General features: G+C 38.4%; 1 protein-coding gene across 25 annotated transcripts in view; it reads left to right on the top strand.

Moving 5' to 3' along the window:
* clasp1a (cytoplasmic linker associated protein 1a) overlaps nucleotides 1–16705 on the top strand; it is a 79468-nt gene that overhangs the window by 53451 nt on the left and 9312 nt on the right. For 5 of the 25 annotated variants that reach the window (XM_049484624.1, XM_049484625.1, XM_049484629.1 and 2 more), the window contains 15 exons: nucleotides 700–807; nucleotides 2141–2167; nucleotides 3379–3534; nucleotides 4625–4786; nucleotides 6323–6385; nucleotides 7679–7782; nucleotides 8425–8448; nucleotides 9918–10162; nucleotides 10744–10807; nucleotides 11632–11795; nucleotides 11922–12000; nucleotides 12111–12254; nucleotides 13497–13592; nucleotides 14144–14290; nucleotides 15119–15225. In XM_049484624.1, coding sequence (XP_049340581.1) covers nucleotides 700–807; nucleotides 2141–2167; nucleotides 3379–3534; nucleotides 4625–4786; nucleotides 6323–6385; nucleotides 7679–7782; nucleotides 8425–8448; nucleotides 9918–10162; nucleotides 10744–10807; nucleotides 11632–11795; nucleotides 11922–12000; nucleotides 12111–12254; nucleotides 13497–13592; nucleotides 14144–14290; nucleotides 15119–15225 — 1690 coding nt within the window. The remainder of the gene's footprint in view (nucleotides 1–699; nucleotides 808–2140; nucleotides 2168–3378; nucleotides 3535–4624; nucleotides 4787–6322; nucleotides 6386–7678; nucleotides 7783–8424; nucleotides 8449–9917; nucleotides 10163–10743; nucleotides 10808–11631; nucleotides 11796–11921; nucleotides 12001–12110; nucleotides 12255–13496; nucleotides 13593–14143; nucleotides 14291–15118; nucleotides 15226–16705) is intronic. The other 20 variants (XM_049484634.1, XM_049484631.1, XM_049484639.1 and 17 more) reach the window with 17 other exon arrangements.

Below are 16705 nucleotides of genomic sequence, written 5' to 3'. Positions count from 1 at the left end.
ATATTTAGTTTTATAAGTTGTAATTAATTATGTGCAACAGTGGCCTGTCCAAAGCTAATCGGCAGATCGGGGGGCAGTTTCAAAGCTTAGGGGCTTAATTGGATGAAAACCCAGCAGTGCATCCTATTGTACAGTGTAACTTAACCTTCTTCGCTCAATAAGAGGACACTAATTAGATAAATTTACTTACCTAATGGAATGATTGGACACAGACTTTCCAGATCTCCAAGACAATAAACTCCACGACCTTTTTCCTCATATTTTTTTTATATAGTTTTAAATGTTCCTGAGGTTTCTAAAGTCAGGTGTTTCTGCACATGTGCATTCCATCTTCCAATAAGTCAAATTTCCATGTGCGTGACAGTGACCCTGTAAGGACTACATCAGGACCTCCAGTTTAAGAACCCCTGTTCACTTAGTGAGACACTGCAACAAATGCTTGAAAGAGAACACCTCACTCATGCCATCATCAGGGCCGGAGTTACAACAGTAACCATTTAAGTATATTTCTAAGCATGTCAAACACACTTCTAGTATGGATTCAACCCAGATTTTAACAGTTCCTTTTCCTGTTTTAATGTCTGTCTCTTCTGATTCATAAAGGCCTGTTTCTCCTTTTGTCTGCCTCCCCCAAACCAGCTCCTGCACCCTGTTTTTGTAGACCTTTAACCCTCTGTTATGTCTACGTGTTACCTACAGGTCGAGTGCGCACAAGAAGGCAGAGCTCCGGCAGTGCCGTTGGTGCTAACAATACAGTAACGGACAGCCGAGGCCGAAGCAGAGCTAAAGTAGTGTCTCAGTCCCAGCGTAAGTTCCCATACTCCATCTCCCCTCACACATCCTCCAGGCAGCTCCAGCAGATGGCGCCACTTATCCACAGCTCACATCCTTAATCTGTGAAAGCACATTTTCATTCCCAGTAAAGCATACTCCTGCAGTATGGCACCCCTTCCTTATGCTCATACATCTTGCGTTTCTGTTGGCTGTTTTCAGTGTTTTCGTAACACAGATTGGAATCCTGCTGAAAATACAACCCCAAATCAGAAAGCGTTGGGACAGAATGGAAAATACAAATAAAAAACAATAACCTTTACTTTGTCTTTTATTGCACTGGAGAAATAGAGGTATGAACCCAAAATATTTCATGTTTTATTTTCACTACATTTGCATTGTGCATTAATTAGTGCATTTCAGACCTGCAACATGTATCAAAGAAAGTTGGGACTGCGATTTTAGAAATTTTAGAAGCTGGTAACGAGGTACACTCCTCAGATTACACTGCATCATGATTTTAAACTAAGTTACATTAATAAAAGATGGAATCTTTACTGTTTAAAACAGAAGCCTTATGTTAACCATGTCCAGAAGAGGTATCTGTGTATTCTTTGGGCTTTAAGGCATCTAGGATGGACCATCAAACAGTAAAAACATGTTGTGGTTGGAGGAAATCAGGCTAACATCTTTTTTTTATTGAGAAATTGATGCTTTGATCTCCAGACAAAAGATGAAAAGATAAAAAGCACAATTCAGATCCAGCAACACAGTGCAAAACCACATGCTGCACACAATACAAAGGATCAAAAGGGTTTGCATTTAGTCCTGATCTTTCTCTAATGGTAAAATGTGCATGGAGATTTTTTAAACAAAAAATGTGACTGCAGTCCATACTGTTACACAGTTTAATATGTGTTTGCAAGAAGAATAGGACAACAAAATAACAGCCTAAAAGATTTATTGCTTGATATCCTATGCCAAAACACCTTTTCAGGGTTTAGGAAGGAATATAATTTAATAAATGAATACATGCTTCACAATTCCAACTTTTGGAACACTTTTTAAAATGTGCTGCAGGCCTAAAATTCCAGAATTTATATATATGAACAAATTAAATGAAGTTTATGAGACAAAACATGAAATATCTTGATTTTATACCATCTGCAACCTTTTCTGATTTGGGGTTAGAGCTTAACATGCAGTCCAGGACTGTAATGTCCTCTAGCAGAGTTTATTTGAGCAATGCACGACTTAATATAACATCTGTAACATCTTGCCTGGTGCATCCTTGATGGTCCTCTCACACTGAGTGTCTATTGTAACTGGCACCTTTTCACCTGTCCTATGGCTCGCCTCCATACACAAGGATCCAGATCAGCTAACCCTACTGGTGGTAAGACCCCACATTCATCTGAGCAAAGCTGCAAAGCTACTAAGCTCCATTGTCACCTGACCCAGACACCACCCTGCATGATGTTATACCCTTTAGTTGTCTTATCATGTTGTAGAGCATGTTTTATTCGAATTTGTTATAGTTTTCCACTTTTGTCCAGAGTACTGTAGAATGTGGTGATTTTATGGTTATTCTCATTATGATTATTATTACTTTTCTTGTTTATTTATTTGTGTCTGGTCTTTGTGTGTTTTTACGTGACTTGTATTATGTTGTCTTATTTGTGTAATGTCTGTTGTACAGCCAAAGTAGATCCTGGATCTAAGTAGTGTTTATTTTACAATGTTTTATGTGTCTGAATTAGGGCTGGGTATCGTTTTAAAAATGTTGATACCAATACAATATTTTGAATTCGATACCGATACCCAAACAATACTTTTTCGATACCTTTTTCTTAATTCTAACAAAGTGATAATTATTCTCACACAACCTATTTATGGTATTTAACAGCCAACATAATCTCATGCTTCATCTTATTGCAAAATTTAATCAAATTTATTAATTGTAAAATTCCTTTGTCGTAGCATTCCGTCCTTAAAGCTTTATAATTGGTTGCTCATTATATTAATGGAAACTATATATTTAAGGAATGTTTTTATTTATTTGCCTTAGTGCACATATTTCTTAAGTGATAATTAATGGGTATTTAAATGTAATGAAAGAATTCGCATTAGATTGGCAAAATGTTGTCAGTCAGTCGACAAGGGCGTTGTCACGTTTATGAGTTTTAATGCTAATTATCAAAAATAAGCAACAAACTTTGGTACTCGTTAGTACCGAGACATTTCGGTCGGTGCCTTTTTGGTATCAAATTTCGATACCCAGCCCTAATCTGAGCTCCATCAAAGCTGAAATCCCATCTCTATGTGTTCTCACAAGCATACTTTGTATTTAAAAACAATTCTATAAATCAATTAAGACCATCTGCACTGTGGAAAATTGGCCACACAGCTGAAGAATTGTTAGTACTCTGAACTAAAAAGCCTTTAAAAATAGCCTGGATGCTTTAAAAGCTGCCAGAGTGAATTCAGCTTTGTCTGAGTAGAATTGCTACTCTTCTACTCAGCACATTCAGTTGCTGTTCCTTCAGAAAGTGATCTTTTTGATGTGCCACTAACGCTCTCTGTTCATTTTGGCCTTGTTCCTGACAGCCGGCAGCCGTTCCAGCTCCCCTGGAAAGCTCCTGGCTCACACGTATGGCAGAATCCCACGGACCACTCCCACAGCTACACCCACAGACAAGCGCACAAGGGTCCCAAGAAGCCAGGGATGCAGCCGAGAAACCAGCCCCAGCAGGCTGGGCCTAGGTGAGCACACATGCAGTCTTAAGGATGAGAGACCTCAAAATGTTGTTGAATCGCACTAAAGTAACATTTATGAATTTGTTGTTGAGTCTGAAACTGATATTTAAAGAACCTGAGATGTTTTTTTTTTGTTTCCCAGAACGGTTTAGATTAGATTAAAGTGTTTTTAGATGATATTTTTAGCCAATTGACTTATAAATGACATTTATGAGTCATAACCAATAGATGACTTAAAGTTAAAGGCAAAAGTACAATATTAAGCAGGGACTGAAAGAGGTAAGAAGGGTTATAGTGGGCTAGAGGAAGAAAGGAGAAAGAAAGGAGGCATAGCAAGAAATGAGGTTGGAAGTAGTTTGATTGTAAGAGGTGTTAGGAGAGTAAGAGCTCTTTAAAAAGCTCTGTCTTTAGATTTGATAATGGACTCAGTATTTATGTCATGTGATGAGCAAGCTGATGCCATTTGATGCCATTATTTTCTGTCTGACTCTGTCTGGTTCTGTCTCAGTGGCTTCTCATTACTGTCTAGTCTGTTCTAGATATACTTGTTACAGAGTACTAGTAAGAATTAACTAACCAGCTTCTTCCATTTGTGCTTCTCCTCATCAGCTTCATCACTCTGTGTTGAGATCATTTTGTCTGCCAGTCTTTTGTCAAAAAATGTCATGTCTGTACACTTGGAAAATCTCTTCAGCCTCTTTTAAAATCTACCAGTGTGATTTTGAACTGAAAATGTGAATAACTTTTTATATTTTTGTGCTTTTATGGTTTTTCTTTATTGAAATCGATAAAAACAGACGCGCTTGATTTGCTCTCCTAAATTTACTGTTGTCTTGACTTTTTATATTTGGCTCATTGTGTGTTTTGTTGGTTCATATTTAAATGTCGCAAGTTGTTCTGTATCAGAAGCTACATAAACTGTCTCCACAGACTAATTCAACCGAAAAGGTCGGCTTTTGCTTTCAGTGTCTAACCCTTTTTACAAACAGAGACAGCAGCACCTCCTGGTGCAGCACTTGTCTCACTAGCATCCGTCCTTTGTCCTGGTTCTGGCCTCACTGTGGCCTCACTAACGCCCTAACGTGTGTTCTAACAGCCAGGCTGTGTGGTAAAGCTCTTCTTCCTGCTGCTTCTCCTTACCGCACGCTAGCCCGGAGCAGCCGCATCCCCCGCCCCAGCATGAGTCAGGGGTGCAGCCGTGACACCAGTCGCGAGAGCAGCCGTGATACCAGCCCCGCTCGGGGCTTCACTCCTTTGGGTGAGTAAAAATCACACAGGTGACTGATGGAGTCCACCATCAGCAGACACCCCTGCCCCTATACTCTACAACCCCTACACTTGCCCTGAACCTCCCCTTTGGCCCTTCCTCCCTGTGGATTCTCCAACCTACCAATCAAATCAAATGGTCCCATCCCAAAGCCCCGCCCCTCTCTGTGATCTCTACTTCTATCTCTTGCTTGCCTTCTGTTTTGCATGCACTGATGTTTTTAAGGTTTTCAAGATGCTCTACAACAATCTCTACTTCTATGCATTTCCAGATGTCCAAAGTTCTTCCAGATAATTTGTTTTTCTTACCCACTATAACTTTCTACTGGACATTGCCCATACATTTGACTTAACTGACTGGACTAGAAGGTTTCTTGTTTTTGGGTAGTGAAGTTAAATGCGTAAGACCTGTAATGGAGTGGTCTAATCTTTCAGTGAGCAATTTGGCGCCAATAAGTAAAAACAACAAAGCAACAACAAAAAAAAAGGCACCAAGTGTACTGCATTGTACAGTTCATTGCGCTCTGTGTTCATCTGTGATAATCTGCTTCCACTGCTTGTGAATGTCTCCTGCAGTGGCAAACCGAGTCTCTGACCTCTCGCGCATCTTTCGTACCACTTGATCGTAGTTAACATCAGTTACCACTTGGGCTGGGTATCGAAGTTCGATGCCAAAAAGGTACTAACCGAAATGTCTCAGTACTACAGAGTACCGAAACGTCTAAAAAAATAAAAAAAATAAATCAGTACTTATTTTTGACACTTTGCATGCTATGCATATAAATGTACCAAATATGAAAAGCGCGCACAGCAAGGTAAACATATAAGTGCTCAAAAGTGTGACTGTACTTCCAAAGATTCAGCCACACTTTATTTTATTCAAACTCTCAACACTCTGCCGCTGGACTGAAGTCTGTAATTTAATTATGGCAATCTAATGCTGATTATTTTATTTGCACTTAAATAACCTTTAATACATTCTTAAGAACTATGTTTTGAAGTTTTTGTTTCAAGTAAATAAAAATGGTCTTAAAAATAGAGTTTGCATTAACATATTAAGCAACCAATTGTCATACCTTTAGAATCGCAGGCAAAAGTGTTTAAAGTGACTTTTACAAACACATTTTTGAATAATGCAAAATGTTGTTTATTATAGTTATCGTCAAAAATATATAAATGATTGTGAATTAATCTAATGGTCGGCTTATTCATGTCGGCTTTTAGATAATTATTTTGTGTGAGAATAATGATCACTTTTTGTGTTTTTTATTATTATTATTTTTTTTTACAATTAAGAAAAGGATGTCAAATTAAAAGTATCGTATCTGTATAGAATTTTTTTTTCAAGCAATACCCAGCCCTATTGGTTACAGTCCACTACTTGTGTGTTTCACTCACAGTTAGCTAACATTTTGGTTTAAAGTTTGAAGTGGGCATGATGAATGTGGCACTCCTGATGGTCTAGCTGTTGTAGTGTAGCACTAACCCTCCCTGGGGTGTCAACCCCCCACTCTTCCTGTCCTTACAGCCTCCCGGCGCCACTCTCGCTCCACCAGTGCGCTGTCCACGGCCGACCCCGTGGGCCAGTCAGGTGACCTGCATGTCCCCCTCTCCCTGCCCTCCACTCGGGGCACGCATGCCTTCGTTTCGTCAGCCCAGCATTGCTCACTCAGGCTAAAATTCTCACACTTAAAATGACGTTTTAGAGCCTCTGCTCTGAAGTGTGAAGTTTTATGCTTGTCGTTGGGCCATATTCCTGCCGCCGTCGTCATTTTATTGCTCATCCTTTCTGCCAAATAGTGTGTAGTGCTCACCACTGTATTTGATTGAGTTGTTTGTTGGGACAGTAGCATTTTTTGCGTGATTTTTTATTTTGTTTAAGGAGTTAAGTTGATGGGATTTTCATTATCGGCGCATAAGATGCATCTGAGTTGCGTTTTCAGTTGTCATCATTTGTGATACATGCATATCAGTTTTTTTAAGCCCATTTTGGTATTTTCAGCCAATTTCACACCAAAAGAGATGTCGTGCATATGATGCACCAGAACCATTTCACAGTGCTTATTTAATTTCAGTTTGTTTATAATATGTGCTTAGAAAGCTTTGACAGTGGTTTCTGTGCTCACTGTAATGTAAACAATGCTGAAAAAGTTGTTAGTGTTCTATATTTCTTGAATAAACTTTGTAGACTCTGTCTCTCTGGTAGGTTAGGGGGAGTGTTGGAGCCCTTTTAAATGGAGATTTTTCAGAGACACACTCCAAATAGAAGGCTATAAAAAAAACACTGGCAAGATGTTACTGGCCCAAGTGACCAAAGAAACCTTAAAATAAAGTATTTTCCTTGTTAAAAATGCTAATATTCATAATATTATCATATTCTAATGTGTAGTTGTAATGTTTTATGGCCATTTTCTTCATACTAAGCATAAAATACTATCACTAGAAGTTTCTAACATCTGCATCTGGTGTGAAATGGGCTTTTCTATGGATTTCCAAGAGCCCCAGAGACAAAAGCCTTTACTAGGTATTATTACCTGCTTATTCATGATTGTAAGTGAATTGTGGTTTATTTAAGCGATTTATGTGTTGTGGTTTTGTCATGCAATTTTTAGGTTTGTCACATTTACTCGTGTTCATTCAGATCTTTGTCTTTTATTTTTTTGAATGCTTGTTATTTGATCACTTCATTTGTAATTATGGGAATGTCCGTCTTCTGTGAAATCTTTCACTCTATATTTGTCCTGTTTCTCTTAAAATGTTGTGCCAAGGAGGTTGGCACTTGCTTCAAGTCTTAAAACTGCCTTGCAAGGTAGGTTTCGTGCATTTGCTTTTTCTGAGTGGTACCTCTAACTCCTCTTCTTATATTTTCTTACCCCTCTCTCAGATCGGTTTGGGCTGATCCACCAGGCCCGGATCTCTGCTACTGTGAATGCCATGAGAGTTCTCAACACAGGGACGGAGGTTGAAGCTGCTGTAGCGGATGCATTGGTAAGATTCCTTTTGCTTTATCATTTATGACGTGTATTAAATTACACTGACATGACAGTTAAGTCAAGGGTTAGTATTCACAAAGTGTTACTTTGGTCAGGGGACGGCTCTTAAGAATTTTAAGAATATTGAGATTTTTTTTTTTTTTCTACTGCTATTTTTAATTTTATTGTCCATGTCTGTACAGATGTTTTAAAAGATCATATGGTCATAAAAAAGTCATGGAAATTAATTGGTTTAAATATGTATGAACCCTCCGAGTAGCTCTGGCAGAAACCACAAACAAATTCAATAGAGGAGTTTAAATTATTCAACCCACACACATCCTTCAGGTCAGTGCAGAATTCTTTAGCTTCAGTGGAACATGTCAAAAGTCATGGTATATGGTACTATTTCTTGTCCCAAGAATTTTGGAATGTCCAGGCACCTGTGTCTTTTTTTCCCCTCCTACATAACATGATTTGCTAAATAAATGATGTAGAAACCATTTTATTTCTTCAGTAACTACTGTTGCAGTTACACACAGCTGTGATTACTTGGGAACAATTAGCAGATTGTCTTTTTTTGCCTTCAGTAGAGCCATCTTTGAAATCTGTGTGTCTCTTTGCTCTTCCTTTCTTGTCTGTCTGGTAATATCTTCAGCTGTTAGGAGACTCCAGGAATAAGGTAGTTTTTGAATTCACACTGTGTTTCCATTCTATCCACTAATCTGCAGATTCACTCATATCATCATGCAGTTAGTGTCAATTGAAGCTGTGAGCACTTCAGAAACCACCACAGACATTTCAAGCGTTTTTAAATAACATCTTCATCCCATCTGCACAGTTTGACACATACAGTCAAGTAAACGACTAGAACACCCCATGAAACAAATGGTTTAAATAGGACAGGCTCCTCCACAATCTTCACTAATCATATTCTAAATATTCTAATTGTGCATTTAATTCTCATCAATTCTCGCAGTAAATGTGGAGTAGTCCAAACTTGCTTCTCACAAGTTTTTGGTAAAGTAAATTTTAAATCACTGTCTATTGAAAAAGATGCTGAAATTAATTCAACATTATTGTCTAATATCTACCAATAAACAAAGGTATGATAGAATTAAAAAAACACTAAAGTGTCAATGTGTTGTCCAGTATAATTCCTTTTGAGTTTTAATTCAATAAAGTTTATTAATTTCAACATATAATACAGTAGGTTAGCAGCTTTAATGACTGGAATTGTGCAACTTATGTTATTCAGCATTGATTGAATTATTGAAAGATTATTGTGGGTTGTATTACATTTGATAGTAGTGTATATCTCATACGAGGATACATTATTTATATTATAATGTTATTATTAAATATTAAATTTTATGCTAAATTATTTTATTATTAAGTTTAAATATTATTAAAAAACAAGTTGTATTTGTATTATTTTTTATTCTGTGTGAAGCTCAAATCTACATTAGTTTATTTATTAAAGAGATAGATTTTCATGGGGTGTTTGGGTTTTTTCATGACTGTATCTGCTCAGGTGAACATTGTTTATTTCGGTGTAGTGTTTTGGTGCATTGCCACAGTAAGTCCATGTGTTACCACCAATACATATTCATAATGTAAAATGTAAAACCCTTATAATAAATAAAAGATTCTTGGGTTGTGGTGCAGCAGCAGCAATATTACTGCATTCTATTGTGAGGCACATCATGGTCTGCACTTACTGTACTAATGATATAAGCTGGGCTGGCATCAATGCATTGCTTAGCTTTTGGAAATACTTCAAGTACTTGAGTACATAGTAACCTGCATTTTAGAGATTTTAGAAATATTCTTGATTTATATCAGATTTTTGACTTCTGATTATATTCCTTTTCACTAAATTCCTCATCTTTCAGGAACATTTCTCAGCCACTATTAACATTTTTACAGCCATGTTGGTATCAATGATGATGTGTTTATTTAAATCCTGCATGGCTTCTTCTCATGGCAAGATTAAAGAAACGCAGACTTGACTTGTGCCTGATGAACATTTGAATTAACTCTCCTGGCTGCCTCAGTTCTTAATAATATTAATAATAACATTATTATTAAGCAAGTCTTACCTTTGTGTTCCATATTGAGCCTCTGTTAATCTCTCTGCACTTTTTCCAGCGCAAACCTGTGAGACGGCGGTTTGAGTCTCCAGGGATGTTCTCTGATGACGATGCCAACAGTGATGCGTCTAGTGCCTGCTCTGAGCGCTCGTGCAGCTCGAGGAACGGTGGTATCCCACACTACCTGCGGCAGACAGAGGATGTTGCGGAGGTCCTAAACCACTGTGCCAGCTCCAATTGGTCTGAGAGAAAAGAGGGCCTGCTGGGCCTGCAGAACTTACTCAAAAGCCAGCGTGTGCTTAGGTAAAGCCTGGAGAAGCCTAGTGCTCAGTAAAATGAGGATTGAGTTAAATGATTTGTATGTATGCATATTAGAGGCGGGGGAAAATTTTTGATTCTTAGATGCATCTCGTTTCGGACATGGACTGTTTTGAATCGATTCACAAATGATAAAATATCTATTCAGACCCACCAAAATGTAGCTACGGATTTTACGTCATTTTGATCTCCTAGTACGATTCTGTGTGTTTAAAATATGTTCTCCCAAATGTGCCGGTGTAACTATCATGCCATTCGTGTTTAGCACAAATGCTAATCCGGCAAACTACCTATTGAGCCATCCACTACTTTTATCCACTTCACTTTAAAAGTACCCAAGTAGTCATAAAACAAGGGAAAATAAATCTTGTATAGAAGAAACACACTGAGATGCTCGATAATTGTTTTAGAATCGCATCGCAGACTATGAATCGTAATCGTATCGTAAGGTACCTAGAGATTCCCACCCCTAATATGTATATTAGAACTTAGAATAGCAGTGTAACATTTGTAGATAATCTTTTTACGTTCTGATTCCCCTGTATTTGTATTTGTGCTTGTTGCAGCCGAGTGGAGCTGAAAAGGTTATGTGAGATCTTCACCAGGATGTTTGCAGATCCTCACAGCAAGGTAACTTTCAGAGAAGATAGCTTGAAGTTATTCTCCTGCAGTGTTTGGCTGGTCATACTTATGCACATATGGAACTATCTACCAAGTCTTTGTAGAAATGTCACAAAAAAGGTCCATCTCCTGCAACTGTAGCATGAAACACGTGAAACGTGATCTTTTTCAATTCTTTCCAAAACAAATAGCTAATATTTGAATACCAAATTTTCTCTACCTTTTTTGCTCAATATTTCAAATGCTGTTTTTCCCCACTTTCGCATTATATGTGCACAGAGAATTGTGGGTAACTGAGGGTCAGAAAGGATACATCAGCTGCGTCCTGTATATAAAGGGTTCTTCAGTTTGGAACAGGCTTTTAGGAGGTTATTAGCTGACCTGGGCTGCAGGCTAGGCTTTGGGGTGCAGTTATGTGCTACACTGCACCCACAATTTGTAACCAGTGATACCGTAAATGCCTGCAGGGTATAAATAGAAGTCCCCATCATGTTGTTGTGTTTTGTGAAAAGCTGTTTTTTTCTTTTTTAACTGACTAATGGATTGTTTTGTTGTTTGCATGTTCTGCCTTGGTGTGGACATTAATAACAGAGAGTAAGTGAAGCATGCTTGGTTTTTTGCTGTACCTTTAAAACAAAACTAAAACATTTAAATATAATCTATTTTATATATACATACTCCTGTGTGATATCCTTCCTGTTTAGACTGTGAAAATATGAATTAAGGACTAACTAAAACTGATCTCTCTCTATCTGTAACAAGATGTTTCAAGCTTTAGAAAGTTCTGAGAAAATGTTCTTTCTGTGATGGTAATCAGTTCTTCTCTGCTTCAGGTGTTTAGCATGTTCCTGGAGACTCTAGTAGACTTCGTCACTGTTCACAGAGAGGACCTGCAGGACTGGCTCTTTGTCCTGCTAACTCAGTTACTTAAGAAGATGGGAGCTGATCTCCTGGGCTCGGTTCAGTTGAAAGTGCAGAAGGCTCTTGATGTCACCCGGTTAGAAGATAAACTTTGTTAAGACTTTGTTTATATGACATTTTTATGACATTTATATATATATATATATATATATATATATATATATATATATATATATGTTAATCTGTCATTTATGTCTTGCAGTGAGTCCTTCCCATTTGACCAGCAATTTAATATTCTCATGAGGTTTATTGTTGATCAAACCCAAACACCCAATTTAAAGGTAATGCTGTGCTTGAACTTTGCAGTACCTTTTGTGCTTATGTATGTATTCTGCTTTAGCAGTTTTAGTATTGTTTTGCTATGTAAAGTAAATGCTGTTGTATTTGGCAGGTCAAAGTAGCTATCTTGAAGTATATTGAGTCCCTGGCAAGACAGATGGACCCTGGAGACTTTGTGAATTCCAGTGAGACAAGATTAGCTGTGTCCCGAATCATCACCTGGACCACAGAACCCAAAAGCTCTGATGTCAGAAAGGTAATTGGATCACAGGTTGTTAATTTGTTCATTGTCTGTTACAGTGTTTTAGGAAAAAATGTAGAGTTTATTTTTACTAGGGCTGGGTGTCAACGTTCGATCCCAAGAAAGCACTGACCAAAATGTGTATGTTACTATAGAACAGCGTTTCTCAACCTTTTTTCTATCACGGCACCCTTTAAATATATGCGAGATGTCAAGGCACCCCAGTTTACGGATGGGGGGGGTGGGGGGTGGTGGGGGTGCTGGCGGAGTATTTCAGGTGAGAACGAGGGGTGTTGCTGGCGGAATATGAAATAAAATAGCGCGTGCATCGCGTGGGGGGACAAAAACTTTACAGTGTGTCCCAATTTAGGGGCTGCATCCTTCAGAGGCTGTATTCGAAGACAGATTGCGTCACAGCTGCGCAGTAATACACCGCCTCTGTGGGTCGCATCCTTCAGAGTATGCTGCCTGTGAATTGGGACACACCCCGACACGAGCTGACTCTGGAAAGGAAATATGCACGTGAGGCGCAATATTTTGACGGCACCCCCGATGAAGCCACGCGGCACCCTGGTTGAGAAACACTGCTATAGAATACCGAAAAGTAAGAAACAGAAACATTGATTCTTTTCTTTTTCGATATTTTGCATAATAAGAAACGCACACGAATGTGCCAAACACGGAGAGTACACACAGCGAGGTAAATATGTTAAAGTGCTCTAAATTCAGACTCTAAAGAAAAATTAAATAAGGGTGAATCTTTATATGTAAACTAATTGTTGACACACTGTCACTGTGCTGATGGGTAAATGGCTCACTCACACAGGTTACACTTAATTCTGTCTGTCTCCAAAAGTTCCCAAATACAACAGATTGCATATTTACTCACTATATATCAGTACTTTCCACAAGTAACATATAGACATTTAAATGCCTTTTAAATCTCATGTTAAGCTATTACTTTGTTTTTAGAGATTGAGGACATGGCAGAAATAATCGTTGACTAATCGACTAATCGAAAAAATAAGCATCAGATTAGTCGACTACCAAAATAATAATTAGTTGCAGCTCTAGTGACAGTATGAGAATGTGAGTACTCATGTCAGCTGTTAAATAAATACGTTGTGAGAATAATTAATCAATCTTGGACTTGGACATTAAAGTCTGAAGGCAGCCTAGAGTTGGAGATTTGTATTGGTGAGTCTTTGTCATTGTCTGTCACTATATAACACTGTCTGCCCTGCCACTGTGGACTAGACCCTTCATAACTGGGCCAGTGAGGACTTTACAGGCAGGCCCAGCACTACAGCCCTGCTGCCTGGCGAGGGTAACCTGGAGGAAAGGTGTAAGCAGGTAGTGCCCTACTGCCTTCTACTGGCATAACCACCAACCAGCACGTATCACCGGCCTCTAACCACTGCAAGAGTGTGACATATTTATAGAGTGACCGCTCTGTTTCTAACCTGCCTACTACTGCCAGCTTACTTTTGCATCTTTACAGTGATGGGAGGGGGGGGCGAAGGGTGGGGTTTCTGATGCATATTAAAGTAACAAATGATACATTTTTTATTTTATTTTCTAAAATTTTCTCTTTCTGATTTACAAAGTTGTGCAGAAACGTATAAAACAATGGCTGTTCCTCTCCCTCTTTTTCCTAACACATTTTTAATAGTGATTTAAGCAATTGTTAAGCATGTGTGTGTAACAGTTAAAGAAGTGTAATGCAAGATAAAAAGGTCTGAGCTAGATGTAAATGAGCACAAAACTGACAGTAAGTTTGCTTTTTTAAGGATTGCACTGACACTCATTTCCTCCTCTGAATTACTTCCTGAAGTGTTGGGAACTAGCTAGATTGCATCTCTGATGATATATATGTGTGTATGTTTGTGTTCTGTGTTGCGTAGGCTGCCCAGATTGTGCTGATCTCTCTGTTTGAGCTGAACACACCTGAGTTCACCATGCTCCTGGGAGCTCTGCCCAAAACATTTCAGGATGGTGCCACCAAGCTTCTTCACAGCCATTTGAAGAACTCCAGCAACACCAGTGGAGTGGTAAGTGTCCACGCCAGCTACCTCACAATGCAATAGTTATTATACTTTTGTTACCAATTTCAATTGATAAATACTTGAAATGATCTGAACCTTATCTGAACAGGATTAGTTTCTCAGGGGGTCCTGGAGTAATTTTCTCTCTTATTTGGGGAGGAGTTCTTTTTTCAGTCCCGTCTGGACGCACATCCCTGAGTTTTGTCATCTCGCGTTTAATAAAATAGCTATTTGTGCTCTGCCACACACTGTTATTACACTTTGAGCGCTTGCTTCTACGAAGATCCAGGTAAACACAACAGCGAGTGGAAATGGAGGAGCTACTGAATGTGATGTCACGTGACCGAGAAAGCCAAACAAAATTTTAATTGCAGTCCAGATGCAAGAGTTTGATCACTAAGTAGAAGTATGAAATATTTTTCATAGACCTCCTCCTGAGAAACTAATCCCGTCCAGATAGGGTTCAGACCAAAATGTTTATGGTCAGTGCTGTGTGCCTACTGAGACATCTCAGAACACTTGAGACTGAAGGAAAAAAACAGTGCAGAAAATCATAGAAACTATGGAGTTCCACCTGGTTCTATAATTCTAGGACCTGCGAAGTTGATGATAATAATTATAGAACTTAAGAGTTATAAGAGTGAAAAACTGAAGAATGGGCTTACACACTAAACGTGAACAAATCTAAAATAAAAAAAATACAGATAAAAAATGTATAGATATAATTATTATTAGTTTTGTGCACTGTGCAAATTCAAACCAGTGCTGTAAATTGTTTGTTTGTTTATTTATGTGTGAGAATTTTCTGTTTAATTCCTGTTCTTCTGATTTCAGAGTTCTCCAAGCAACACAATGGGACGCACCCAGTCTAGGCACCCATACAGCAGGACCAGCCCCCTCACCTCCCCCACAAACTGCTCTCATAGTGGGCTTTCACCCAGGTACCTTCACTACCGGTCTGATTCTGACTTCAATATGACACACTAATGCATGATTCACTCACAACACAGGCATGGTAGTCTGGTTGATAGTCACTGCAGGTTCTGGGCTCTTGCTTCTTTAATCTCTTTCACTCTAACCTGTCCTTTCGTAAAAAAAGTTGTAGTGTTTCTTTCCTCAAAACTCTCCCATTAAATCCTGAAACTAAATTCTAGTTGTTAGTGAGTTGGTTTCGTATTTGCTTTAGAGCTACAGTTAATTGAAATTTTACTTTAATCAGTTTTTAGTATATTTTTGTTTACCCTCTGGGAATATCAAATTTTATGTTTTCGGATGTGTCTTTTAACATCTTAGTGAGTAATATTAGGAATTTCCAGATCACATTTTTTGCCTCTGAGTCTGATAATTTGGCAACGCAGAAAAATTCAAATAAAAAAAAGGAACACATCCAAGTTTTTTTTTTTTGTAATAAATGTTTTCATTATTATTGAAGCAACAGTATAAAAAAATACATTTTTATCAAATAATCAAAAACTAAAATGAACAAGTACTAAATAACCATGTAAATGATTTCCATTTAAATATTATATATTATATTTAAATAAGCTAAATGTATGCAAAACGTTATGCTACATTTTTGATAAATCAATAATCCGGATCTTTTCCACCTGATTCCTATCCTTTTTACATGATCAGCCCCGATTTCCAATCACATGATTGGATCGTGGACACCCCTTATTAATACAGCACAGTTGATCCCAGTGGTGTGGGGGGATTTGTTGGGGGATTTGTTGATTTATATAGCTCTTCTGAAAATCAACGAAACGCCTCACTAAACACAGGTGACAGTTGATGGGTTTCTGGACCATTCTAAAACTCTCTTTAACTCATACTGCTAACCTCAACATTCCAACTGGCCTGTTTATCTCTCTCCTGTTCCTCCCTCTACATCCCTTCCTTTTCCTTCTCTTTCCTTCTTCTTTTCTCTTCTCTTTTCTTCTTTTCTGTGTTTTGTGCCCCTCCTGCCCTGTTCTCTTCCTCTCTGGCTGTTCTTTGGGCACAGTCGATTGTGGGGTTGGAGTGTCGATGGGTTCTCAAAGCACCCAGCTCCCCCTCCTACTCCGCCTCACCCCTCAGTCCCTGCCCTTCGCTGCGCACTATCACCCAGGTAACTCAGCCGCTAGCCCGTCACTATGAGGAGGGGCGGCACAGGTGCTCAGACCCTACTCACTCATGACCAACCCAATCAGAATGTGACATCAGGCTTTTTAGTGATTACTAAGGCTGGGTATCTTTTTAAAATGTTTTGATACCGATACCAATTCGATATGTTAAATTCCATACTAGTACCATACAGTACCAGTACCCAAACAATATTTTTTTTTGTTAACTTTTTCTAAATTTTAACCAAAAAATACCAAAAGCAATAATTATTCCCACACAACATATTTATTATTTTACAGCCGACATAAGTAATCTCAT

The sequence above is a fragment of the Astyanax mexicanus genome, chromosome 11 (genome assembly GCF_023375975.1).
Source record: "Astyanax mexicanus isolate ESR-SI-001 chromosome 11, AstMex3_surface, whole genome shotgun sequence".
Taxonomy (NCBI): domain Eukaryota; kingdom Metazoa; phylum Chordata; class Actinopteri; order Characiformes; family Acestrorhamphidae; genus Astyanax; species Astyanax mexicanus.
This window is presented reverse-complemented; position numbering and strand designations above follow the sequence as displayed.